We start from the raw sequence: 23145 nt of genomic DNA on the forward strand, positions 1-23145 counted from the left end.
CGTCACTCTTTTATTTTGTTTTTAACCAATTTTATTGGACCTTTCATATTTCGGTTCTTATTTGTCTCTGAATATTGTTGTACATTCTTTTGTTGTTCTTTGATTTTCTTCTTTCTTGTATAACTTGCAGTATATTGTCATTCATCCAACTTTTTTGTTGTCTCTTCTGTCTCTTTCTTCTGATATTGTTAAAGGTATCCCATATGGTCTGGAGTGATTCTTCTGCATTTTATGTTTGTTCCATGTTACTTAGTTTCTCTGAAAGAATTCGTGAGACTGTCTTTTTTGTTTCCTTAGATTTAAGTCTTCTCATATCGCATTTTTTATTATTATTCCTTCTTGAAACATTCTTAAATCTAAACTTAAGTTTATTAAAATTCAAATAAATTACAAACAATGAAAATTAATTGACTATACCGAAAAATAGTTCTCAGTTCGGATTTAGAAATGCTCAAGGAATCAGAGAAACATTATTTGCAGTAAATGTGCTAATACAGAGATGTTTAGATGTAAACCAGGACATCTATGTCTGCTTCCTAGATTATAACAAGGAATTCGAAACAAAGAACATCGACACACGGGATATAAGAATACTAAATAATCTGTATTATGAATAAGAAGCTGTCATAAGAATAAATAATTTAAACACTAACTAAATAAAAATCAAAAGAGGCGTTAGACAGGACTGTGTCTTGTCGCCATGACTGTTTAAAGCATACTCAGAAGAAATATTTAAAAAAGCATTAGAAGATGAAGTCGCAGGCATAAAAATAAATGGCCTACCCATATGTGAAATTAGATACGCTGATGACACAATACTAATAGCAGAAACTATTACAAATCTACAAAGAATTTTAGATAAGGTTGTTGCAACGAGTGAAGAATTTGGTCTGTCACTAAACATAAAGAAAACAAAATTCATGGGTATATTAAAGAAAAATATTAGAAACATCAATCTACACGTAAATAATAAGATGATAGAACGAGTTCAGAATTATAACTATTTAGGGACAAACAATAGTGAAACAAACGATTATACCAAAGAAATCAGAATTAGAATAGAAAAGGCTAGAAGTGCATTCACTAATATGAAACAAATATTATTTAGTAGAGACCTAAGCCTAAATCTTAGAAAGCGAGTAATAAACTGTTATGTATTTTCTGTTCTTTTGTATGGTGTGGAGACATGGACTCTTAATAAACAATGTCTCAATAAATTGGAAGCATTTGAAATGTGGACATATCGAAGAATGCTGAGAATCTCCTGGACAGGCAGAATAACCAATGAGGAAGCACTAAGAAGGATAGAGAACAGCAGGGAGATACTGGATTCCATCAAAATAAGAAAACTCCAATACTTGGGTCATATAACACGTGGTGACAGATATGAACTCCTAAAATTAATTATGCAGGGAAATATTCAAGGAAGGCGCAGCATAGGTAGGAAAAAAATGTCCTGGCTGAGAAATCTCAGAGAATGGTTTGAATGCAGCTCAACTGAACTCTTTCGGGCTGTAGTGTCAAAAGTTAGAATAGCAATGATGATTGAAATGATGATAGCAATGATGATAAAGAAGAAGAAGAAAATTAATTTCAATAAACATGGTATATTTTATAAATTTTCTAACCAGAACACAAAATAAGAAAGCATAGTACATATTGATTTTTAGTAGCAAAAACTACATAATTTAGAAGATTGAAATGTTACTTGAAACAATCTCGACAACGAATCGAACAATGGATTTTTTACTTAATTGAGGTGAAAGTAGTGATATTGTGATACAGCGACATAACATTATATTACTCCATTCAAATAATATAATATAGGTACTATTGCTTTACCTAAGTAATGTCACGATATTGTCACGTACCTACATTGCTGCTTGGGGACGTTGACCTAAAATGACATAGCATTTTTTTTAACAGTTTAATTAGAATAAAGGTAAACGAATAAATAACTTCTTCTTTTTGTATACACATGACTCTGTCTATTTTTTCAATGTGCCTCTAGTAAGTTGTTGTTCCATCATTTTCGTGGTCTTCCCACTGATCGGTTTTCTATTTGGGAACTGTCTCTCGCTGTCCTTACTACTTTATTTCTTGTCATTCGGCGTATGTGGTCATTTCATTCTATTCTTCTGTTTCTTACCCAATTATTAATGTTGTCCATCTTGCATCTCCGTCGTATATCTGTACTTCTAGCTCTGTCCCATAGAGTCTTGTACTATCGATTTTTCGGAGGGTTTTCATCTCCGCTGTTTCGAGCAATATTTTTGTCCTCTCTGTGCCGGGTCGTGTTTCTGCCGCGTATGTCATTATTGGTCTGATGACTGTTTTGTAAATTGTGCCTTTTATTTCTTTTCCGATATGTTTATTTCTCCATGTTGTGTCATTCAGACAACCTGCGGCTCTGTTTGCTCTATTCACTTGATCTTCCACTTCTGTTTCGAGCCTTCCGTATCTAGATAGTGTGATGCCTAGATACTTAAACTCCATCACTTGTGCTATTATCTGACCCTCTAGCTCCAATTTACATTGAGAGATTGAGAGATAATACACTGACCGGCACAAAAAACGGCCACCCCAAAAAATGGGTAATATTTGATGTCTTGAATTTCCTAAACTTGTTGTCCGATTTAAGTGATTTTTTTAATATGTTATAGCCTTATTCTTGAACAAAATTTTTGTAATAATATTCTTGCTGGACAGGTAAACTATCATTGTATACCGGGTGTACCAACCAAACTGTGTTTTATTCTGAAAGTTCACCACACTTTATGGAATATTCTAGCATTTATAAAATACTGAAATTAAAACTGGTATACGGATCCGAAACATGGAGAATAAAGGAACACCAAAAACGAAAAATAGAAGCTACTGAGATGGACGCCCTAAGAAGAGCAAGTAGAATATCGAGATTGGACCGGGTTAGAAATGAGGAAGTAAAGCGAAGAATGAATTTACAGGAAACGGTTGTAGAATGCATTGAGAAGAAACAACTAACGTGGGACGGACATGTTCAGAGACTGGGGGAGGAAAGACTGCCAAAGAAAATTATAAAATGGATACCTACAGAAAACAGAAAAAGAGGAAGGCCAATAACGACATGGATACAAGGAATAAGACAATCAATGAGTGTACGAGGATTAGAAGATGAAAACTGCAATGATAAAGATATTGGCAACAAGGCATCGGACAACGTCGGAGGACGTTTTGAACCCGAATTTATATATATAAATTAAAACTGAACTATAGCCTCAGGTTTTAATAACATTTTGTTTTTTGATTAATTCGCTTATGTTAGATAATAAAAAAGTTAGGTACTTTAACAACTAGCCATGTTCTTAATTAATACAGGCTCTTTCTAAATAAGTGCGGCAAAATTTAAGGGGTAAATCTGCATGAAAAATAACGGCCGTTTGCTTTATAAACACATGTCCGCAAATGCTTCGTTTGCGAGATACTGGATGTTGAATTATTTTCTTACAAACTGACGATTTATTTATTGCTCTAAAACCGGTTGCGATATGAAAATGAAATTTGGTAGGATTTAAGAAACAGTTATTTCATATTTTTGACATGCAATTAAGAATTTTATATTCTCCATTGGCGCGCATACGGGTACTATGACGGGTAATATTACCCGCATGCACGCCAATGGTGAATATAAAATTCTTAATTGTATCTCAAAAAAAGCGCAATAACAACCTCTTAAAACTTGCCAAATTTAATTTGCATATCTCAACTGGTTTTTAGAGCAATAAATAAATTGTCAGTTTGTAAGAAAAAATTCAACATCCCTTATATCGGAAACGAAGCATTTGCGGGCATATGTTTATGAGCAAACGGTCAATATTTTTTTATGCAGAATTATTCCTTAAAATTTGTCGCACTTATTTAGAAACAACCTGTATTAATGAACAACATGGCTAGTACCTAACTTTTTTTTTATTCAACATAAGCGAATGAATCAAAAAACAGAATGTTAAGAAAACCTGAGGCTATAGTTGGGTTTTAATTTTAATATTTTATAAATGCTAGAATATTCCACATGTGTGATAAACTTTGAGAATAAAACACAGTTTGATTGGTACACCCGGTATACAATGATAATTTACCTGTCTAGCAACAAGTTTATTACAGCAATATTGTTAAAAGAAAAGGCTATAAAATATTAAAAAAATCACTTAAATCGGACAACAGCTTTAGGAAATTCAAGACATCAAAAATTACCCATTTTGTGGGGTGGCCGTTTTTTGTGCCGGTCAGTGTATATAGTCAGATTTAGGAACAATGGGGCTACCCTGAGCCGGATTTAAGGCAGTGGGGGCCCCTGGGCAGAATTGGTGTGGGGCCCTACCTCCTACCATTAAAAAAATTGTTGTTATAACTATGGTATAAAGCCAACTACAAGGTTTTCCCTTTTAGAAATTAGAAAAATCTTTTTTTATAAATATATTTTTAAATAATAAAAAATATAAGAGTTGTATCTTGTTACAGTAAAATATTAAAAATAGACATAGTAAAATGTATGGTTAAAGTCCGGGAACTTTTTGAGATTTTTTAATTGAAAATTCCTTGATTATGTCGGACATGTCTAGTTGCTTTAAAGAGGAAAATTTTCACTAGTAATACCACTAGAGGTCAAATTATATCCGGAAATTTTTTTGAGATCATGAATATTTTGAAAATTTCCCAAGTCGCAGACGAGGGAAATTTTCTAAAAATATTCATGATCAAAAAAAAATTTCCGGATATTAATTTGACTTCGCGTGGTATTCGGTAAGAAAATTCCACACCAAATTTGCATTTGAAAATCCAAAGCTGCATGAACAGATTAATAGCGCGCCATAGCTTTGTCAGCAATTATTTAGGCTTTCAAATTCGTAATTTCTACTCATTGTAGTTGCATGGGAATACCATTTCAAGATAGAAAATAGTATATTCTTCAATTTTACATAAGTTTTGAGTAACTACAAGTGATAGAAAATGAATCAAAACTAAATTATGTAAACAAATAAAAACCAGTCTGTCAAAAATGTTCTGTTATTGTAAACGTCAAAAAATTTCCACTATAATTCGCTGTTGGGTACCCCACGAGCAAAAAATTTCCGATAAAATACCTCCGTTGCCATGGTGATCTGTCAAAATAACGTATTTTGATTGGTTCAAAATTACAGGTGTGGAATTTTCTCATTAATTTAATAAAGATCTATAATAGCGATAACTTTTTGAGTCCTAAATTTCTCTGATGTTGTCATTACAGTCTCTGGGGATGTTCCATAATACAGTGGAGTTAGTCGAATAATCCTTAAAAGAATATAAATTCTTTAAGTGATCTAAGTGCCGCCACTCCTGAATTAAGGTCAATATTTGGATATTGGAGAATACGACTGATGCTGTTTGTCATCTCTAAGATTTCACTTTAAAACATTGCAAATATTTCTGTTTCTAGTAAATACATTCGATTATACAAACCATTTGCATGGCTAGGAGTTTTAAATTGTTGATCATCGTCTTCTGAAATTTTGGATAGTGCTCCTTTAATCTGATTATAACCTTTTTTGCAGCATCACTTCTAGATAATCATCTAGTAGTATTTACTCTTTTAGGAACAATAATATTATTTCTGCAACCGTCCAGCTTTTAAACATCCGATTAATAAGTTGTATCTATGTATACAGGGTGATTGATTAGTAGGGTAAAGCTCAATAGCTCCGCTATAGTAATAGATAGCAATAAAAGTTAATAACAAAAATTTTAGCTACCGTTGAGCTTCACATTACAAAATTAGTAAGAATGTTACAGGGTGTTCGATAACACAGTGGAAGACCTAACTTATGTTTTTTTAAATAGAACACCCTATATTTTTTTTATATTCGAAATCCTGTTAACTTCTCCATCACAAAAATATAAAGGTTTGTAATGTTATACAGAGTATTTACAAAGTTATAACCAATTTTGTATGAAAATCGTAACAAGTTCAACTCCCTGTATAAATAAAAATAAGCACAACAGCAATGGTTTATTAATGCCATATTTTTTTATTTATTGTCAAAATTTTTAAGAATTATTGATATTGCTAATTTTCTTTATATCAAATACAGGGTGAGTCAAAACGCAAGTACATTATTTTCTCAGTAATGTTAAATGGAACACCCTGTATTTTATATCATTATTGAAAAGTAACATTAACGTACTTTAATTTTTATATAACATTCCCTATGCCCAAATTTATTAGTTTTCGAGATATTTTCATTTTTCAGAGCAAATTATTTTAGGTGTTTAAATTTATCTAAATTTTAAGTAAGCCATGACTGAATTGACAATTGAAGATTACCGATTATCAATCCGGTAATCACTGTAACACTGTAGCAAATAAAGAAATAAAAATAATTTATTAGTAATACATTTTACAAACAAAAACACAACCACTAAATGCAACATTTTTGAAACAATTAAAAACTATCTTTTTATGTAAATGCAACAAATAAACATAGAAAATTAGTAATAAATTTTACAAAAAAAAAACACACAAACACAAAATACAATATTTTGAGAAGACAATTAAACACTACTTTTGTATGTAAATGTAACAATGTAACAAATAAAGAACAAAACATATTTTATCAGTAATACATTTTGCAAAAAAAACATGTTTGAAAAAATTAGAAGCGACTTTTAATAAAATATTTTTAATATTCAATTACATAAGGTGTTCAAAATTATCTCCTAACACATTTATGTACGCCTAAAAACGATCATTGAATGAGCTACTTACTCTACGGAGCATTTGTAAATTAACACATCGAAATACACTTTGTAACGTATGGTCCTAAAGTTTTGGGAAAAATTTCACCTGGTCTGATTGAGAAGCAAAATGCATTTAACAAAGAAGGCCATGGAATTGAAATGTCATCAGTTATTGACATTTAATAAACAAAGCAGAATATTTTGGTTTGTGCTCTGCAAAATGTCTTATAAAATTGATATTCGTCGAGGTGTTTATAATATGGTTGGGCGAATGTCGAAACGAGATATTGTTAATATTTATCGAGATCAAAACATAAGCCAATCGACAATTTATCGCACAATCAGAGAATGTGAAGAAGGGATACCATGTGCTAACTTGCGTAAAAGTGGCCGACCGCGGATTTTGAACCATATAAGAGAGGCAAGACTGATTGAAGCAGCTAAGAACAAAATTGGGGTCTCACAGCGAAAACTGGTCAGAAGATTTCATGTTGGAAAGACTACAGTATACAGGACCCTATCGAGTAACAATATTATCTACCGGAAAAGAAGGAAAGCTCCAAAATACACAGAGGATCAATTAGAGAGAATTCCGAGATGTTGCCGCGCGTTAAGGCGAGTGCATTTCGTCAACAAGTTGATCGTGATGGACGATGAAAAATATTTTACTTTGTCCAAGTCTGAGATGAAGGGTAACGATGGGTTTTACACGAACGATTACGAAAATGTACCTGATGAAATAAAATTCAAAAGTAAGAAAAAATTTGAGGACAAAATTTTGGTATGGTGTGCAATTTCTGAGGCTGGCTTTATCTCACAGCCCTACATTGGTGTTGGAGGCGAAGCCTTAAACGCAAATATTTATATTCAAAGATGTCTCTCTAAATTGCTTCAGTTTGTGAACACACATCATGCAAATGATCAAATAGTCTTTTGGCCAGATCTTGCTTCATGTCATTACGCGAGGATCACAAGGGACTGGTACGAAACTAACAACATTACCTTTGCACCGAAACCAGACAATCCCCCCAACCTACCTCAGGCTCGTCCAATTGAAGAGTTCTGGGCAATATTAAGTCGGAAAGTCTATAATAACAGATGGGAAGCACAAAATCAGGAACAGTTAAGACGCCGCATATTTACAAAAATTAGAGAAATTGACGCCGAGGTCGTCCAAAGGATGATGCAACGTGTCAGTGGAATTATTAGGCAAATCGAAAATAATGGTCCCTTTTCTGTCATTTGAATTTTGATTTATAATAAGGATAGTTAAGTTAAATTGTTGAATAATTTAATAAAAATATAAGATTATTGTGGTCAGAGTTATATGCTTTTGAATTTTTTTCCAAAACTTTAGGACCATACGTTATTCTATTTTTCATCACATCCCTTGTTGTTGGAGGTATTTTATAAACTTCATTATTAACGCAACCCCAAAAAAATCAGTCCAGTTTATTAAATTCTGGTGATTTGTGTGGCCACGCTACTGGTCCATTGAAAAATGAAAATATCTCGAAAACTAATAAATTTAGACATAGGGAATGTTATCTAAAAATTAAAGTACGGTAATGGTACTTTTTAATAGTGATATAAAATACAGGGTGTTCCATTTAAAATTACTGATAAAATAATGTACTTGCGTGTTGACTCACCCTGTATTTGATATAAAGAAAATTAGCAATATCGACCATTCTTGAAAATTTTGACAATACGTTAAAAAATATGGCATTAATAAACCATTGTTGTTTTGCTTATTTTTATTTATACAGGGAGTTGAACTTGTTACGATTTTCATATAAAATTGGTCATAACTTTGTAAATACCCTGTATAACATAACAAACCTTTATATTTATGTGATAGAGAAGTTAACAGGATTTCGAATTTAAAATAAAATATAGGGTTTTCCATTTAAAAAAACATAAGTTTGGTCTGCCACTGTGTTATCGAACACCCTGTAATATTCTAACTAATTTTGTAATGTGAAGCTCAAAGGTGGCTAAAATTTTTTTGTTATTAACTTTTATTGCTATCTATTACTATAGCGGAGCTATTGAGCTTTACCCTACCAATCAATCACCCTGTATGTAGAGGAAGTGAAAAATACATAGAAGTAGTTCATATAGTTCTGCTAAGGAATCAAAAAGTGCTATGGCAGCAGGACAACCCTCATCTAGAGCTTTTACAACAAAATTTAGAGAGTAGGCGGCACACGGAAGTAGATGTACAACGTTTTTACGACTACAGAGATAGGGAAATCAATGTGTTAGAGAGAGAAGTACCTTCCCAATGAGTAAGAGTGAGATAGATGCTGACGTCACAAGGAATCTTCCATAATGGAATCTACCATAGTTATTTTCCACTAGATGGCGCCACCAATCCGCCATTTTTATTCCATTTCAGTATTTTTCCATTTCAGTATTTTTATTTAAATTCGCCATTTTTGATCCAATTTTCCTTGACATTACGTCAAAGAAATCTAGCATAGTTTAGCTATTATCCGCTAGATGGCGCCACCACTTCGTTATTTTATTCCAATTCGCCATTTATATTCCATTTCAGTATTTCTATTTAAATTCGCCATTTTTGATCCAATTTTTCTTGACATTACGTCAAAGAAATCTACCATAGTTTAGCTATTAGCCGCTAGATGACGCTATTTTTAAATTAAAATAGTAAATAAATTAAAAATAAAACAATTTTCCGTTCTGTGCTAGTCGCCACGGAACACTCTTCTTCTTTTTGTCAACTGTCTATTCTTCTTCTTTTACATAATATGTTATTTAAGCCAGTCACGTGCAGAAATCTAAGCTCTACGTGTTGCATACTATATTTTATCTACGACCGTAACATAATTTATGTTTAAGCGATGGTAACATCCCGTTAGCATTGATCTGATTGGAAATTGTGATACGTTAAAGGTATGGGGAGCATCGAATATGTTATTAAAACCATAAACTAATCATTATGAGCTGCATACTATACTTTATCTACGACCATAACATAATATGTTATTTAAACCCGTCACGTGCAGAAATCTAAGCTTTACGAGTTGCATACTATATTTTATATACGACCGCAACATATTCGGCATTTTTATTCCAATTCGCCATTTTTATTCAAATTCACCATTTTTAATCCAATTTGCCTTGACATTAAATCGAAGAAATCTACCATAGTTCAGCTATTATCCGCTAGTTGGCGCGACCAAATCGTTATTTTTATTCCAATTCGCCATTTTTAGTCCATTTTTAATCAAATTCGACATTTTTTATCCAATTTGCCTTGACACAGATATTACGTCGAAGAAATCTACCATAATTCAGCTATTATCCGATAGTTGGCGCTATACATCTCGTTAGCATTGGTCTGATTAAATATTGTGGTACGTTAAAGGTGTGGGGAGTATTGAATATGTTATTTAATCCATAAACTAACCGTTACGATCTGCATACTATATTTTATGTACGACCATAACATAATATGTTATTTACACCAGTCACGTACAGAAATCTAAGCTTTACGAGTTGCATACTATATTTTATCTACGACCGTAACATATTGTAGCATGTTTAAGTGGTGGTAGCATTACAGTGACTAAACGGCTTAACGTAGAGAGGCATAGACGTAAGGAGAGACATGGACAATAAAGGTTGTAGGTATGCCTAAATGGCTTAACGTAGAGAGACATAGACAATAAAAGTTGTAGGTATGTAGTGTCCACCAGTATGGACGCACAAAAAAAATTCCGTAGATCTACTGACAAACTGGGCATTTCGCAACATCTGGCAACAGCGCCTCCCATAAGAGCCTGTGTATTAGAGTTAGATAGAAAATCAATTTTTCCCCAGATGCTGGGGAAATTTAAAAAAAAAATTAAGGTCCATTCTGCTCATTTTTGTCTCGTTTTGTGGTGGAGGCCCCACTTTTACGTCACGATTGGACCAATAAAACCGAAGATATAACTAATGTCCTTTTGGCTGTATTCTGAAAATACGTAACTAAAGCCTCTCATAACGTATAATATATAATAGAAGCATTCTTTTGATATGTCCAATCATTCCTCTCTGAGAGATATGCGAGGTATCATGTGATTTAACAAATTGAATAATATAGAAAAATTAAACATAACATCATGCCATAAAGGCATTAGATACAAATGATTTTACCAACAGACACAGAAAAATCAAATACAACAGAATGTTAAAAATGTCTTAGTTCTGTATCTTCGATCCTATTGGTCCAATCCAGAAAAATCAAATACAGCATCATGTTAAAAGGACCTTAGTTACGTATCTTCGGTCCTATTGGTCCAATAGTGACATACGAATTCTCAAATGATTTAACCAATAGAGTACAGTGACAGAAAAATAAAATACATCATGTCAAAAGATCCTTAGATACGTATTTTCGATCCAATCGTAACTTACAGTGCCTCAACCAATAGAATACAGTGGCATAAAAATCAAATACATCAGTATGTCAAAAAGGCTTTAGCTACGTATTTTCACAATACAGCCAAAAGGATATTAGTTATATTTTCGGTCTTATTAGCCCAATCGTGACGTCCAACGAATAAAATACGACATGAAAATCAAATACATTTTCGTCTCTACTGAGAAACACCCAAATCTTTCGTATATTATTATACACAGGCGTTCTTTCATTATGTCCAAACTAGTAAACCTCTTATTTTTAACATGCAACTCTCAATATTTACATTATCTCTCCCTAGATCCAAAATGTCAGTGTCTCAAATCAAATTTAACCAATAAAATACAATGACATAAAAATCAAATACATCAGCATGTTAAAAGGGCTTTAGTATTTTCGTTTCTACAGAGAAACATCCAACTCTTTCGTATACTATTATACACAGGCGTTCTTTCATTATGTTTAAACTAGTAAACCTCTTATTTTTAACATGCAACTCTCAATATTTACATTATCTCTCCCTAGATCCAAAATGTCAGAGTATCAAATCCAATTTAACCAATAAAATACAATGACATAAAAATCAAATACATCAGCATGTCAAAAGGGCTTTAGTATTTTCGTTTCTACAGAGAAACATTTAACTCTTTTGTATACTATTATACACAGGCGTTCTGTCATTATGTCCATACTAGTAAACCTCTTATTTTTAACATGCAACTCTTAATATTTACATTATCTCTCCCTAGGTGCAAAATGTGTATCAAAATGGAGCAGAAATATATGCAAACCACAAATTGCTAAATCTATCATTATATCGCTAATACCTACAATACATATCAGATAAATTCTTTCGCTAAGTCCAAACCACCAATATTTCTCATATTATTTTCAAACCAGATTTAGAGTTCTAGTCAGTTGGAGAATACATATTTTTGTTATAAAGTAAGTTCTAAATGTGATGTCAAATAAAAGCCCATACATAAAACAAATTTAATTCATCGATATGAAAAAGAACTTCGACTGAGTGCAATATAAATGACAAAGACAAAAAATATATCTAGAAGAAAGGTATCTAATAGAAATAGGTCGCAAATGTTCAAAGCAAGAGTCTTTTAGTATAATTAGAGTAATCCGATTGAGGAAATTACTTATTATGGGTATACACAAGTTAATAATAAGCAAAAATCGAACTTCTATTGATCCAATCAAAAAAATCAAATACATTTGTATTATGAGAATGATCTCCGAAAGGGAAATCGATAGGTCAAAATAAACTCGTCAAAATAAAAACATTTTTATCAAAATAAAATGTTGAATTCACCCATATTCTTAACACTATTTATACAAAACAATTGTTATTGTTTAAACAATTAATAAACAATTAGCGGCGAAATTTGTGAGTAGAACTTTACTTAGTGTAAATTAGTCTTCTAATACTAAAATATTATAAGAGATAATAGAGTAAAGCAATACAGGAGACTTAAAAAAGTGTTAAAATCTCATGATAATTCATAGTTAAGGAGTAATTCATAGTTAATCAAACAGTAAACACGTATTATTTGTGGCTCACATTGATCATTCAGTTACTTGAGTTATACAAGTCAGTTTTTAGTGAAATTTTCACAAAGTGTTCATTATTACAAGATACACAACCGTAAGTACCTATTTTTATTGGTTATCCTATGTGAATCCCGATATATGCAATAATTAATTATATTGCCGTTTATATCAGCACACAAGCAAAAAAACTGGTCTATTTATCATTTGTCGAATATCGAATATCTACCTACAAAGTATAATTGCCATTTAATTGATTTTTAATTTTGGTGTAAATTGTAAATTAGACGAAGAATTAATTATGCCTGTGTGTATAAATTGTAAACAATCTACCAATAACACACAATTTATAAAATGTTCGGGATGTATGAATTCTTTGCATACTTCTTGCATTGGCTTACAGGGCGATGATGCTAGTCGGATCACACGAATGCGTAGTAAAAATGTAAAAGTACTATGTAATACTTGTAGTAATGGAGAGGACAAGCTCGATCAATTGAAGCAATTTTTAACCAATCGTGTGGAAACGAAATTGCAAGAGTTGGAAAGAAAGATCGCTAATATTAACACTACTAGACCTTCCGAACATCAGGAAGATATAATTGAAGAAGCCATGGACCGTATTAATCGATCACATAATATCATTTTGTATAACGTCCCAGAAACTAATTCTGCTGTGGAAGACAATAATAAAGTAAACGAGATTCTAATAACAGTACAGGGTGATAATGTAGATCCGATTTCTTCAAGACATGTGCACAGAATTGGTAAACGTTCAAATAAGGCTCGTCCAATCAAAGTGACCTTTTCCACACCCGCACAGGCTAAGTCCTTTTTGCGTGCCAAGAATAAATTAGCCACATCTACTTTCTCTACCATTTCAATCTCTGATGATAAAACACCTCGGCAGAGAGAATACATGAATAAACTTCGGACAGAACTGAAACGGCGAACAGATCATGGAGAACAGAATTTGACGATTAAGTATGTAAGGGGCAGACCTACTCTAGTCAGTAATACTGATGGCTCTTTAAACTAAACGTGTCCAGCAGTTCCAAATCAAGTAAATCCCAACACGTTGAACTTACATGTTACTATCAAAATGTACGTGGTCTAAATAGCAAAGTTGCATTATTTAATGCTAACATTAGTGATTGTGAATTCGACATCATAGCATTAAGTGAAACGTGGTTGCACGGTGATGTTTCGAGCATGGAACTCTTTCCGAATAATTATGTAGTATATAGAAAGGACCGAAAATTCCATGTGGTGGATAAGGTGAAGGGTGGTGGTGTAGTGCTTGCGGTAAAAGACTTCATAAAATCCGAAATATTGGATATTGCGGCTTTCGATGCTCAATTTCCATTAATTGATCTAATCATTGTCAAGTGCCAGATTGGTTACAAACATTTTTATACAGTTGTTGTTTATTTACCGGATAGGTTAAGTTTAGTTGACTTTGAATATTTTTTCGATTGCTTAGGGCAACTTGATTATTTATATAATAACTCCATATTACTAGGCGATTTTAATGTTCCAAAGTTCATTGATAATGATATATCTGATTTCCAAACTTCTGTAGTTTTAAGTTTTACGGGCTCTACTGGACTTAGACAATTTAACAATGTTGTTAATCATTTGGGTAGACTGCTAGATTTAGTCTTATCGCATTTCAGTTGTGAAGTGAAGCATGATGACTCACCTTTGCTCTATGAATTACATTTACGGATATATTTGTGAAAGAGCCTATATTTAGGTATGGTTCTGAGCAAATAACTTACAACTTTAAAAAAGCAAATTTTCCTGCTTTATATCGAGAACTGTACGAAACGGATTGGAATTTTCTGGATACTACTAGTGACGTTAACGTAATTTTAAGTAATTTTTATGATAAAATGTTTTCTTTGTTTAATACGTATATTCCAGTTTATAAAAATTTTAGTCATAAATATCCACCCTGGTTTGATGCTGACATCATTCAGAACATCAAATTAAAAGCAAAGTTTCGAAAAAAATTTAAAAGATTCAAAAATCATTGTGATTTGCTTGAGTTTCAACGGTTAAGACACCTTGTCAAATCAAAAATCAGTTTGGCATACAATGTGTATGTCGATAACATTCAAATATCTCTATCCATCAATCCCAAGAAGTTTTGGTCGTATGTTAATGCGAAAAATAATAGTTCAAGAATTCCTGGTGTAATGAAATATATTGGCATTACTACCTCCGAACCACAAAATATTGTGAATGTTTTTGCAGAATTTTTCAATGGTGTTTTTCTGTCATCTGATATTAATTATAAAGCTAACTCTTCATCAGTTAACGCAGATTACTTAAATTTTTATCCTATTGTAGAATCTGAGATAATTTCTGCTAGTAAGAAATTGAAAGACAAAATGACGTGTGGACCTGACAATATACCATCTTTTCTGGTTAAGGATTGCATAGGTGCCTTAACTGTGCCACTATTAAAAATTTTTAATTTATGTCTTCTCAATAAAGAATATCCAAGTCTCTGGAAGGAGTCAAAAGTGTGCCCAGTATTCAAAACTGGTGAAAGGGATCAGGTAGAAAACTATAGACCAATTTCCATAATTTGCAATCTGTCGAAGGTTTTTGAAATAATTTTGTATAATCGTATTTATTCAAGAACTCGTAATCAGCTGTCTCAATACCAACATGGTTTTGTCTCCAGTCGGTCCACTGTAACAAACTTATTAGTGGTCACACAATATATTTCAGAGGCCCTAGATAATAGAAGTCAAGTTGACGTCGTCTATACCGATTTTTCGAAGGCGTTCGATAGAATTCACCACGGAGTATTGCTTTCTAAATTATACCACTTTGGTCTTTCTGAGGATGCTGTTACTTTTATGAGGTCTTACTTATCAAATAGAACGCAGTTTGTTTCTTACAATGGTTACAAATCGGCAAAGTACCTTGCTTCTTCAGGGATTCCACAAGGTTCTAATCTAGGTCCATTATTGTTCTTGTTATTTATTAACGATCTGTGTGAATCTATTTCTGCACCATGTTTATGTTATGCTGATGACTTAAAGATTTATTCATTGATAAGCGACCTTAACGATTGTCATTTTCTGCAGAGTGAACTGAATCTCGTACATGAATGGTGTAAGGAAAATCATCTGAATCTTAATGCCAATAAGTGCAAGGTGGTTAGTTATTCCAGGAAACAGTCTACTATATACCATCCTTATATTATTGATGGCAATGAACTGGAACGTTTGACTAAAATTAAAGACCTTGGAGTTATATTTGATCACAAACTCACTTTTGTTGAACATGTTAATGTAAAGGTTAGAGAAGCACTTAAATCTTATGGATTTATAATTAGAAATAGTCGAAATCTCACTAATACTAAGGCCATTAAATCACTGTTTTACACTTTTGTACGCTGTAAACTGGAATATGCCTCTATCATTTGGTCACCGTTTTATGATGTACACATCCAAATTATAGAACGGGTTCAGCGTAAATTTTTAAAATTTTTGTTTTATAAAATTAATGGTATATATCCTACGAGGGGTATCAGCAATAATGAGTTATGTAGCGGTTTGGACGTAGTGTCATTAGAATCTAGACGAATTAATGCCTCCCTGGTATTCCTGTACAAGCTACTACATGATCTCATTGACAGCCCTGATATCCTTCGACAAATAAATTTTAACGTTCCGTCTTATCCAGTAAGAAATTCGATTACGTTCAGAAATACACAAGCTAGAACTAACCTTATGTTAAATTCTCATCTATTCGTCATGTGCAGCTATTATAATGCCTTAAGTATTTACTGCGATATATTTAACTGCAGTTTAAAGCAACTGATTTCTATGGCCAAGATCTACCTGGGTGATTAATAATTTATTTCTTTAGATTCAAATTTAGTTTTGTAAAATTTTTGTTATTATCGATACCTGTGAATTACTAATATTTTATTTAATTTTTTATTTATGTAATATTTTGTCCTGTAAATGGATTCTGTTGGACAATAAACGCTATCATTATTATACCAGATTTAGCCATACGGCTCACACTCCCTCTGAGGGGAAAATTGACTCATCCCAGATACCTACGGTATCAAAAGGATTGAGCTCTGGTGGGACTCTTTCCGTGTTATCGAGCCCTAGGTGACTTGGAATGCAGGTGTATCTCCCAAAAATTTTCTTACACTTCTGGCCGTCGCAAGTAGTACAGCTTTCTGCATGGTCTTATAAATATGTTCATTGAGACCCAGCTTTTTTATGCTTTCGAGGAGGGTCTTCGGAATGACTCCAGTAGTAGACATAACAATAGGTATCGTCTGGGTACTTTGCATTCTCCATTGTCTCCGTATTTGAATTTCCAGATCTCTATACTTGGCGATCTTTTCAGTAAATTTACTACGTAGATTATTGTTGTTAGGTATCGCCACATCAATTAGTGTTGTTTGTCTTGTTAATTTATTAACTAGTACGAGATCTGGTCTATTATGTGCCACTGTTTGGTCTGTGAGCACACTGCGGTCCCAGTATAGCTTGTAGTTGCCATCCTCAAGCATACTTTCAGGAACGTATTGATAATATGGGAGACGGTCCGTTTGGAGAAGTCCCAGCTTGTTAGCTATCTCTTGATGAAGGATTTTTCCCACTGCGTCATGCCGTTCCTTGTATTCAGTTGCAGCAAATGCCTGGCAGCCCCCTGTAAGATGTTGGATGGTTTCTTGGGCTTGACATCCATATCGGCATCTGTCGTTTTGAACCTGAGGGTCTTTGACGATATATTTCAGGTAATTTCTGGTTGGTATAACCTGATCCTGAATGGCCAGTAATGAACCCTCCGTTTCAGGGAACATCTTTCCTGATGTCAACCAATAGTTCGACGCTGTATTGTCGACATAGTCTTGGCTAACCTCATTGGGATGTCGCCCGTGCAGAGGTTTACCCATCCAGGTGCGCAGTTTTTCGTCCTTAGTAAGGTGGTTTATGCGCATTTCTGGTTCCCTCAGTTTGATCGGTGTTGTGTCATCTACTGCGCAAATTGCGCGGTGTAGAGTAGATGTCTCAGCCTGCATCTGAAAATAAGTTCTTAAATTAGCAATCTGTTTATCTAATTGCTCACCTATATCCATAAGTCCTCTTCCTCCTAAATACCGGGGTAATGTCGTTCGTTCTACTGCACTTTTAGGGTGGTGTTTTTGTGCCTTTGTGAGGTGTGTTCGTACTTTTCGCTGAAGATTTTCTATATCCGTTTTTGTCCACTTAACAATACCAAATGAATAGCTAAGCGCGGAACAAGCGTAGGTGTTCAGTGCCTTAAACAAATTTTTACTGTTAAGCTGTGAACGAAGCAGTTGTTTTACCCTTCTTATAAACTCAGTTGTTATCTCATTTTTCATTTGCTTATGGTCAATTTTCCGCGCCTGCTTTACTCCAAGATATTTGTACATATCGTTATCGCCCATGGCCTCGATGTTCTGGCCATTTTGCATATCGAATCCACCGGGCTGTACCTTTCCTCTGACTATATTCAAAACACGGCATTTGTCTAGACCGAACTGCATGCTAATATCATTAGAGAATGTTTCTACAGTTTTTAGCATCTCTTCTAGATGTTCTCGAGTGGAAGCCATTAATTTCAAATCATCCATATACAACAGATGATTGAGCTTCGCTACTACAGTATTATTGCTTTTAATGCTAAAACCTGAGTCAGAGGAGTTTAATAGTTGGGAAAGGGGGTTCAAAGCTAAACAGAACCACAGTGGACTCAACGAGTCTCCTTGAAACAGGCCCCGGTTGATTGCGATATTTTCGGTTTCGATATTGTTTTCACCAGGTATTTGGAGGTGAATTTTAGTCTTTGGAGGTGAATTATTATTATTATTATTATTATTATTATGATACAAAAAAGAAAATGTCTCGAGTGTGAATGTAAAAATGGAGTTACTACAAAAAAGAAGATGGTACATACCTTTGAATATTAAAAAATATTTGAAAAATTTTAATTTTTTTTTAGATTGTGTAGTTAATACTAAAAATTAGTAAGGAAATAAAAATGGTTATAAATTAAAAAAAAATCTTCGACGTTTGTTCTTAGAGCATGTGAAACATTAATAATTACCAAAAAATTACGGTACCTTTAAATATTAAAAGTATTTAAAAATTTTTAATTTTTTGTAGATTGTGTAGTTAATACTAAAAAATTAGTGTGGAAATAAAAATAAATATCAATTGAAAAAATCTTCAGCGTTTGTTCTTAGGGCGTAGTTCGAGTATGCCCGAACTTTCCCGATTCCCAATATTAGCTGTAGTTTTGGTATAGGACACCCATATCAAAAGCATGTAAAACGGAAAGTTTACCTTGGACAAGTGACATTTCTTTTTGAAAAAACTAAGAAAGATAACAAAAATGTAATACAAAAACCGAAAATTACCAGCTGAAAAATGTATATACAGAGTGATCAAAACTTTTTTCGTAAAACTGATATTAAAAAAGTTATCAATAGGTTTCAAGTTACGCAGACATACTGTATAAAAATAAAAAAAAAATTTTTGTTGAACATTTATTACTGTTGATGCTTATTATTAGCTGGTAATTTTCGGTTTTTGTATTACATTTTTGTTATCTTTCTTAGTTTTCTCAAAAAGAAATGTCACTTCTCCAAGGTAAACTTTCCGTTTTACATGCTTTTTATATGGGTGTCCTATACCAAAACTACAGCTAATATTGGGAATCGGGAAAGTTCGGGCATACTCGAACTACGCCCTAAGAACAAACGCTGAAGATTTTTCAATTGATATTTATTTTTATTTCCATACTAATTTTTTAGTATTAACTAAACAATCTACAAAAAATTAAAAATTTTCAAATACTTTTAATATTTCAAGGTACCGTAATTTTTTGGTAATTATTAATGTTTCACATGCTCTAAGAACAAACGTCGAAGATTTTTTTTTAATTTATAATCATTTTTATTTCCTTACTAATTTTTAGTATTAACTACACAATCTAAAAAAAAATTAAAATTTTTCAAATATTTTTTAATATTCAAAGGTATGTACCATCTTCTTTTTTGTAGTAACTCCATTTTTACATTCACACTCGAGACATATTCTTTTTTGTATCATGAGATTTTAACACTTTTTTAAGTCTCCTGTATTGCTTTACTCTTTACTCTATTATCTTTTATAATATTTTAGTATTAGAAGACCAATTTACACTAAGGTAAAAAGTTCTACTCACAAATTTCGCCGCTAATTGTTTATTAATTGTTTAGACAATAACAATTGTTTTGTATAAATAGTGTTAAGAATATGGGTGAATTCAACATTTTATTTTGATAAAAATGTTTTTATTTTAGTTTTGATTATGCTGAACCCGAATCTGACATTACAATTTGCAAATTAAAAAAGGGCGGATTCAAAATGGCGGATTTTTTCCTAAAATCCTTAAAAAGTAGTTGTAAAATCCGAATTTTTTTATAAAACGTGTTTGTTTAAATATATGTGGGATATTTTTGAGAGGTTACGGAACCTGAATCAAATTTTAAGAATTTAAATTATAAAATGACAGATCCAAAATGGTGGATAACTTAAAAAATAGTTGTAAAATCATAATTTCTTTACAAAATGTATTTATTTCTACATATATTTATTTTTGAGAGCTTTGATAAACCTATGTATATATATATATTCAAAAAGGACCGCTTTAAAACGTTAACAAATTATTATCTTAATATTTTTTCTATTGATGAACAAAATATGTATTTTTTGCTCTTAATATGAATCGTTTGGTTCGCTCTTAATTAAATTCGGCCTTACTCGTAATGATGTGAAAATTGTGCTTCTACCTTTTCAAAAATTGTTGCAATGGGATCATAAATAAAAAAGTTATTCTTAGTAAAAAGCTCTGCATATTCTAAAACTTTAAATGCAATCATAAAATATCAATTTTGTACAAGATATGTCAGTAAATAAAAATTTCAGTTAGGAGTAAAATACCTATATTTTTCATAATACTGGAAATTGTTATTATCGAAAGTTGTTCAGAATTAAAAACGATGTGTCAATATGCAATTACACTCTTCTAATCGAAATATTGTGAACTATAAAAGTCCATATTTATGCGAAATATAATTTTTTTACATACCTCGTATAATATTGATAAAATATAATATTTTATATTTGCATATTAAGTGTTAGACCATGCACAACTATTTATGACGAATAACTTTCTTCATAAAATTAATAATAAAACAGTTATCATAAATAATAAGTGAAAATTTAATGATGTTGGGTATAATTAATTTGAAACAATATTTAAAAAAACAAATTTTCGATTAGAAGAATATAATTACATATTGGTCCATAGTTTTTAATTACAAACAACTTTTCTTTATAAAAATTTTCGATATTGTGAAATATAAAAGTACTTTACTCTTGAGTGAAATTCATATATTTTTGACATACCTCGTACAAAATTAACAAAATTTGATATTTGATGGTTGCATCTTATGTTATATACGATGCAGAGTATTTTATAAAGAATAACTTTTTTCGTAAAACTGATATTAAAAAAGTTATCAATAGGTTCCAAGTTACGCAGACATATTATATAAAAACTAAAAAAAAAATTTTGTTGTTGAACATTTATTACTGTTGATGCTTATTATTAAATGTATTTTAGGTAAGTTTTGCAGAAAAAAGTTTTGATCACTCTGTATATACATTTTTCAGCTGGTAATTTTCGGTTTTTGTATTACATTTTTGTTATCTTTCTTAGTTTTCTCAAAAAGAAATTGTTTATTTTATTTTTAAACTAAAATAATTCAATGTTTTTAAAGATTACATCCTAAGCTTTAAAACAATATCAAAAAATTGTATTAGATTTATTCAAACTTGAGTAATACCGTCTTAAAATGGTGGGAATTCTATAAAACTATGAAGTTTTCAAAAATTACATTTTTTGAGACATCGTATTATTTGAATTAAATTCTTGAGATTTTTTTTGAATGAAACATCGTTTAGTAAGGTGATTGAGAGGTAAGCTGTGCAAATTTGAGAGTTTTATAAGTAAAATTGTATTAGTTACACATTTTTATATCATTTTTAAACAAAATTCACTTTAATTTTATATCTTGTATCTTTTCTTCCATGCACAAATGTATCATGTCAGAAGTTTTAATACGATTCTGATATATTTGCTTTTTGTTATTTTGGTGAATTCTTTATATAATACCTATGTATTTGTTGTATCGATAGTTTTGCTTGTAAGATGTTTATTTCGTATCTCATGCACTCTGATATTCGTAATTTACCTCTTAGTTCTATTATGTATTGTTTATTTAATTCGATATTTCTTTTTTTGTAAGATTTTAATGATACGGTGAAACAGTAAATTTTTCCAATAAATCTGGGTGAATTAGTTTTTTTTTGGCTATATAGTGTAACAACCTAGACATCTTTTTTTCCAGCAGTAATGATATTTTATTTCAATATTTCCATTGTCACTACGATGAGAGTCGTAGGTAATCATTTAACTTTAGAAAATATTTATCCTGAATAAGATTCAAATTTACATGTCTATCAAGTTTGTTTTGTTTAGGCAAGCAGGCACTAATTCGTAAAATTATTTTTCCACTTGATTTAATTCCAAAGCATAAACATTCACTGATACACTATTTACTATTTCAAACTTTGAGTTATGACTTAAAGGTATTGGAGCTTCCAAGTCCTTGGTTTTCAAAACAGGATATGGATATGACGATATAAGTTCTTTATTTATTTTAGCTGGATAAAGAGAGCTAATAATCATCCAATAAAAGCAATTTTGATCATCATTTTTGATATTTATGTACCAAATTATGCACAGTTTTTTAGACGTTGTCAACACTGCATAAATATTTCGGCAAATAATGGTGTAATTTTAGAAATACATTTGAAACTAGCCAATATGAAGGAGATTGGTTGGTAGCGTTTTTTGAAAGCATATCTTAAGGAGTTACTTATTGCATTTATAAATTAACTCGATGATGGGTAATTAAAAATTGGGTAATATGTATTGAAAATGTGACAGTATACCTACAGCAAACGACACGATATCTTAAAATTTTTGAAATAATAAATATGAATACTAATATCCTATTTCAAGCTGGATGAGAAGCTAGAAGATAGAAGATAGAACTAGAAATTTTAATTCATGTTTAGACTAAATAGTCAAGATTTTTGAATTTGGTGCGCCTCTTGTATGGCTTTTCCAATACTTGAATTTTGTATCTTGTACATACCGTATTATTTTCTTCCATAGACAAATGTATCATAATATGAAAGTTCTAATCTGATTCTGATATCTGTATCTTTGATATTTTTTAGTGATTTTGTTTATGTTATATCAGTAGTTTTAAT

General features: G+C 31.7%; 2 protein-coding genes across 3 annotated transcripts in view; both read left to right on the top strand.

Moving 5' to 3' along the window:
- LOC114332267 (uncharacterized) overlaps positions 1-23145 on the top strand; it is a 155147-nt gene that overhangs the window by 22153 nt on the left and 109849 nt on the right. The gene's annotated exons all lie outside the window — the stretch shown is intronic.
- On the top strand, positions 7013-7999 carry LOC126883613 (uncharacterized). The gene has a single exon (XM_050649266.1). The coding sequence runs from the start codon at positions 7013-7015 to the stop codon at positions 7997-7999; it is 987 nt and encodes a 328-aa protein (XP_050505223.1).

This window comes from Diabrotica virgifera, chromosome 4 (assembly GCF_917563875.1).
Source record: "Diabrotica virgifera virgifera chromosome 4, PGI_DIABVI_V3a".
NCBI lineage: Eukaryota > Metazoa > Arthropoda > Insecta > Coleoptera > Chrysomelidae > Diabrotica > Diabrotica virgifera.

Excerpts from the sequence above, each read along its gene's own strand:
- LOC126883613 (XM_050649266.1), top strand. The coding sequence starts at position 7,013 with ATGGTTGGGCGAATGTCGAAACGAGATATTGTTAATATTTATCGAGAT.